Source organism: Atta colombica, unplaced genomic scaffold (genome assembly GCF_001594045.1).
Source record: "Atta colombica isolate Treedump-2 unplaced genomic scaffold, Acol1.0 scaffold11, whole genome shotgun sequence".
NCBI lineage: Eukaryota > Metazoa > Arthropoda > Insecta > Hymenoptera > Formicidae > Atta > Atta colombica.
In genome coordinates this window covers 672,138-678,700 of record NW_017259195.1, presented here as the reverse complement: position 1 = coordinate 678,700, position 6,563 = coordinate 672,138, and the positions used below count along the sequence as shown (strand labels likewise).

Here is a 6,563-nt window from a genome sequence, read left to right as displayed (position 1 = left end):
GGCCTACAATAAAGTCAGCTGATCAATCAAGATGCTTGTCGGATATCGTTAGATATAAAAGATGGGACCTGACCAATCCAAACGTAGCCGACATCGACACGAAAAATGAAGGTTGCACACGACATACGATAACATTGCCCGACTGATTGTAGACCAGGCCTAATATCTTGTGTTGCGAACACGAATGAAGTCGTTTGTAGACATGTTTACACGTATTTTTAGGGCTCGGTAAAATAACTGATACGACTTATTTAAAATAAAAAATATAAAATAGGTTCCAGAAACTTATTTAAAAAACATTATAAAATCATAGAAAACGGTGAAAAACTGATATGACTTATTAAAAATATTAAATAAAAGAAATAGGTCGGAAGAAATTATTTAAAATAATAAATATTAAATAACTTGCATTTTTTTTTATTTAAAAAATATATCTTAGATAACTTTATTTTAAATATAACCGAACTCTGTTCGTATTATATTTCTTACATTATATTTCTTATAAGAAATACAATCGGAAGAAATGCAGTTTTAATCATCGGACTTTGAAATTGATAGCTGCGTTTAGCAAGAAAAGCAATTTTGCAACTGCTGTAAGGTTCTTTAATATTGTATGATCGGAATTCTTACTTTTAGTTCCTATTGAATCTAAATGGTTGTTTCCACAAGTTGTTGCCATTTTTTTCAAGATCAAGTTTTTTTGCCGAGGTGATGCATTTGGCAAAATGTCACATAAGTACTATTCGAAAGTTTTTTCTCTGTTCTACATGTCTGTTTCCATCAATTGTTTTTATATTTTAATTCTAATAAATATTTAGGCTTAAGAAATGAAATGCTAAATCGACAAAAATGAATATTTTCGACACCTGTTTCTCTTCTTTTTCAATCAAGGCTCCAAAGCTACCAAAGCCACTCATGATAATATTATTTATTACGGGCACAAGCAAAACTGCTTTTTTTGTTGAATGCAGCATTTTATTCGAGAATTATTAACGCTACTGTTGGCGCGATACTTGGCCGATGGAAAGAATAGAGTTTTAGTTTTTGTTTCAACTGTTGCAGGCGCGTGACGTAGTACATACGTGTGACGTTACGTCCCGGCCGTTTTGCATTTCATTTCATTTGTAAAATCGCAACGCGTCACGGTAGCTTGGAATGTCTTGGCATGCGATTATTTCGTATTTTTTAACGAATCTCATGTTGTGTAACGAATCTTCATGAGTGAATATCAGGAGTGCCGAATCATGCGACAAGCAATCGAATATTATCTATATTTATGTGTAGCTACATCGAGTATATTTTCAAGTAATTACGAGATAATCATTCGTTGCTCCTTTCCGATACTCGAGTGATACGAGGGAACATCTTTCGTCATGTACGTGGTGAGATTTTATTACCGCATAAATCGTTTCGTTTATTCCTCTTATCACACATACGATAGCCTTAATCACATATTATCTTTGAAATTATGACTCGAAAAATAATAACGTGCTGTTGTTACGATATTCGATTGCGCGAGTGATGGAAAGTGGGGGAAGAGGATCATGGGCAGCTCATGCCTCAGTTGTACGTTCACACTATTCACAGTATTCACATAAGTGCAGACGTAATGCTCGGCTCCGCGTATATATATTTTGTTTTGGTAAAAATCACTCTATGTTTTTCGTCTGCCATTCGCGCTCGGATGTCGAGAGTATCGGAATCGTGCAAGAAGTGATCGAACATTGAGAACTATTATTTGAATTAATGAAGTTTTCGATGTATAATTCTGCGATCGAGAATATCTCGCGAGTGAAATTGTTGCGGCTTGAAGGGAGCTTCACGCGCGAATTGAACTTAATTTTTACCTGGAATTAAAAATTATACGATTTATCTTGTAAGGATAACTCAAATAATATACTATATGTATAAGTAATGTAATTAACTCTCCGTGCAATCTGGATTTTTTTTATACAAGTGAAATTTCAAACGCTTCGCCATCAGTCTTGGCAGAAATCGCTTCGTGTTTTTTGTTGAGCCGTGATTAATGTGTCGACTATGTAGAGAGTACCGGAATCGTGCAAGAAACGATCGAACATTGAATACATTGTCGGACTAATTGAGAACAAAATGGTTTTCGCTGTGTAATTCAGCAATCGGGAAGAATATCTCGCGTCACAAACGTAGTGAAGTTGCTGCGGTCTGAATGAAGCTCCACGCGCGTATCGAGCTTCATTTTTACCCAGAGAGAAATTATACGATTTAATTGCAGTGCTGGGATTTACTTGCACATTTCTGTCGATTTTCAGTTTGGTTTCTGTCCCTTACTTCACCGATCCGCGCGTAGCTTAAATGCTAATTGCTGCGCGAATTGGTGAAGTAAAGGACAAGAACCAAGCTGAAAATCGGTTGAAATGTACAAATAAATCTCAGCACTGATTGTAAGAATAATTTAAATAATATACATATAATAATGTAATTAACTCTCCGTCTGAAACCTGGTTTTTTTTTGGTACAAGTAAAAAAAACAAATTTTCAAATTTCCCCAAAACAAAGGAAAACGAAGCCCGATTGTTCAGAAATGGTGCTCCTTCAAAAACCGCGATTTTTTTTCAGTAATAGATAAATATAGTTATAAAAAAACATATATATCATATTTTAAGAGGGGAGTGGGAGGGAATTATGATTTTTGTGGGAAAAAAATGCTTCAAATACGAATAAGATAGTTTTATTTTTTATTTGGTATATTTTAAGTTACACCTGACCGATTTGAGTGTCCTTTAGATATGTGTAGTGGAGAGTGTCCTGAATGATTTCTCGCAAGAATTAAGGCTGCTGACTAGTCGCGGCGGCCATGTTGGAATTGTGACGTTAGAAGCGAGAAATACACATTAATTTATATTGCATGCTATTTTTAAATAAAGATAATTTGGATAAAACGAAATGATGGAATCTCTTTAAAGCACTTGTAAAAATATCGACAAAAACTGTCCTTTCCTCCCTTGACAGTCAGTAAATGGTCGTAAATGGCACGTAAAATGTTCGAGCAGAAACACACGGTCTGACAGCTGTTGAAACGAATAAAATATACATTTTTACATGTAAAATTCCAAGATACTTTAGTTTTCGTTGATAATTATTTTGATAAGTACGAGACACGTACGTCACATTTTCATAATTAAGCAAATAATAACGAAATGACATGCAACATAAATTTCATCACTTTTCCATGTCTATAATTTAGTTATTTATCGTGGCGAAGCGCTGTAATATACACACACACACACACACACACACACAGACACACACGCACGCACGCACGCACGCACGCACGCAGGCACGCACGCACGCACGCACGCACGCACGCACGCACGCACGCATGATACATGGATATGTATGTACATGTAGTTAGGAGCCTTAAGTGGGGAATGGCATTGGTTTAGGAGATATAAATTAAAATTTTATAATATGTAGAGAATAGTATTGATATAAGAAATATATTACGAATAGTGAAGTTTTATATACAATGAATGCAAAGGTATTCGTAGAAAATATTTTTTAAAAGAACTTCATTTTTAAAAAGTAAATATTATTCAGCGAGAAATGAGTCATCGAATTAATGTCGAATCAATGTAAATACGATGATTTCAACATCAATTTGACGTCGATTCAATGTTTAATTGACAATGTTAAATTTCATTTTTTGTTGGATAATTAACAATTTATTCATAAAGAATAAAATAGATTATATATTTCTTAAAATTATATATACCAAAAAGATGTGTATTAATTAGATGTGTATACCAAATATATCATCTGAAAAATAAGCGAAAATTAAAAAGTATTCGTATTGTTTGAATGCTCAAAAAGTATTCGTACAAACGTGAAAGTTTCTAGAATCATACATACGAAGCTCGTTTATTTGTTAGAACAGAATGTATTTATTGTATAAAATTAATGTTTATTTTCTACAAAGACTTTTTTTTATAACAAATTCTCTTGTACGAATACTTTTTTTGTTCTTATTGCATGTTGTACTAATCTTTTGATAAATGTAAACAAAGTTAGAAAATTACGGAAAGTCGTAAGTATTTTGTAAACAGTCGACATATAGTAGTTTTCGCAGTTTGCTAACAGCTTTCAATATGCGACTATACGAATTTTTAAGTCTCGTCAACGATAAATGATAGTTCTCATTCCTCGTTAGTGTATGTATGGAGGCAACTTATATTTTAATATTGAATAGCTTGCGTACACTTTACAAAACGAGGGCCAATACTAAATATGGGTTGAGTTAGATTATATTTTTTGGGGGGAGAGTATTGTCCTCATCCATACGTTTTCCGCGAAAACGAAGTCCATCCCACCTCCCCTCTCTGCTTAGGAGCATGACATGACACACATTCAAAAATAAAACTGTCTTAATTGTTTTTGAAATAGAATTTTTTCCCACAAAAACCACAACTTCCCTTTTAAAACATAATACACATGTCTTTTTATAATTAGTTTTTGTTTATTCTTGCAGAAAAAAACCGTGGTTTTTAGAAAGCACCACTTCTGAACATTTATCGTCCGGTTTCTTTATTGCTACCTTGGCGAAAATAAAAATCGGAATGTAAGGGGAAAATAACAGAAATGAAACTCAATAAAAAAAAAAAACTGAAATGAAACTTCTAACAAACGAAAATTGAGACAACATAAAAGAAGCGTAAACACTTTTGTATTTCGTTCAATTTTCACTTTCTGGAAGCTTTATTTTTTTTTTTATGCTTCTGTTACTCTCCTTTTGCATTTATGCTCCGGTTTTTATTTTTGCTAAATTGTATATTTTTAAATAAATTTTTATTTTTTCTTTATTTCGGCTTAAATTTCAATTTTTATTAAATCAAGATTTTAACATTTGAGTTAAATTGTTTGATAATAATATAGTAGGGATGTTAAAAGTAACCCCGAATTTTGCCACATTTTTTTTTAAATTTAGAACAGTAATAAATATGGGCTGAACAAAAGAAACTCAGATTGCAGATGGAGAGAGTAAAAAAGATTGTAAACCGAGGATATTATTAATATATATTGTAGTTAACACAAATAATACATTTAATTTATTACCGTTTATTTAGGAACGTTTTCGGGAGAAATTGCGATTTCTTGCTTTAACATCTATCTTGCGATATTTTGCTCTACGATTTTTGTTGAATTCCGCGTGACGGAAGTATTGAATTTTTCGATCAAAACAAGTGACAATGCTTTTAGCATCCGGCGACATGGATAAAACAGCATCTGGAGCAGTCGGCGAGAGAGTAACGGCGATGCATCAATTGGTGAATAGATCTCTTTGTTAATTGAGTCCGATAAGTTAAATTGCGTACGGCATCATTTTTTTATTCACACGTCACAATTAACACCGACTCATAACAAGATTGCTTTCAATTAATTATATTGGATGAATATGTAAGAACTTTCTGTTTTTTTGCTGAACATTTTTATTTTTTGCTTTATTTTTCTATTTTAAACTTAATTCGGTATCTTTATTTGAATGCGAATACGTTTTAAGCAGAAAGTTTCGCAAAGTCCACTTAAATTCAAATGAACGATAAGATTTTCTCGTTTAATTATACTTTAAATGTTCAGATTACAAAGAACTTTTTATTTTACAATTCAAACGAAAGATTGTCGGTTCGGTAACACTCTATTGACAAAAAGTTGACTCCTCTGATGTTAAATGCATGATGATAAAGCATGGGAAAATGTCGGACAAACTCTCTGTGCAATAATTTCACTAATAAATTTGCTGAAACTTTTCGTGTGACTTCTGCTCTGTTGGCACAGAATAGCCGCGAGTCCTCGCTCTTTTTTTTTTACTCGAGATGTCGTTATCAATACTTTCAACTACTCGCTCTATCTCTTTGTTTAGACTCCTCCGTCGCGTTAACGAGCTCGTTAACGAGTGTTCTTACTTCAAAGCCTAGCTTTCGTTTCCGCAATGCGAATTGCGTTTACGCGCATTAGTATGCTATTATCAAATAAACAATAAACAGTTGTGATTTCTGATGAGTTTTTATACATACTTTTTGTTGTCCATAATATATTAACAAAAAGTATTTAACAATTTGTGAATTAACAATTTATGTTTAATTTACTAAGCTGCATTTGTATGCCATCGTTCTGAAATTAAATTTAAAAATAAATTATTTATATTATGGAAATAATAATTGCAAATGTGCAAGTGTATACAAAAAAGACGGCAATAAATGGAAATATATCTCTAGAATTTCTACATTATCTCTGATAATGTGAGGAAATAGTCATAAAAGTAGATAATTGAGTCAGATTATTGTAATTAAGCTTTGAAAAAAATAGGAACATACATAAATTATTTTTTGTACTTAACGGGATTAAGCGCGCACGAACTTACAGTTTAAAATAAAATAATTCAAGATTATATATATATATATAATCTTATATTTATTTTGTATGTAAAGGGGAATATCCAATTTTTAATATACTTAAAACACATTACTATTTTATATTTACTGTCTCAAGGAAATTTTTTACTTGTTTTTAAATATATGGTTTTAATTTTC

General features: G+C 32.2%; 1 protein-coding gene across 1 annotated transcript in view; it reads left to right on the top strand.

Moving 5' to 3' along the window:
* Nucleotides 1-1,685: 1,685 nt before the first annotated feature.
* The window catches only part of LOC108693744 (dipeptidyl aminopeptidase-like protein 6), a gene marked incomplete at its 3' end in the record, with an annotated part of 639,532 nt that continues 634,654 nt past the window's right edge, over nucleotides 1,686-6,563 (top strand). The window contains exons 1-2 of the mRNA XM_018202862.1: nucleotides 1,686-1,876; nucleotides 5,233-5,300. Of these exons, the coding sequence (XP_018058351.1) occupies nucleotides 5,244-5,300 (57 nt within the window). The remainder of the gene's footprint in view (nucleotides 1,877-5,232; nucleotides 5,301-6,563) is intronic.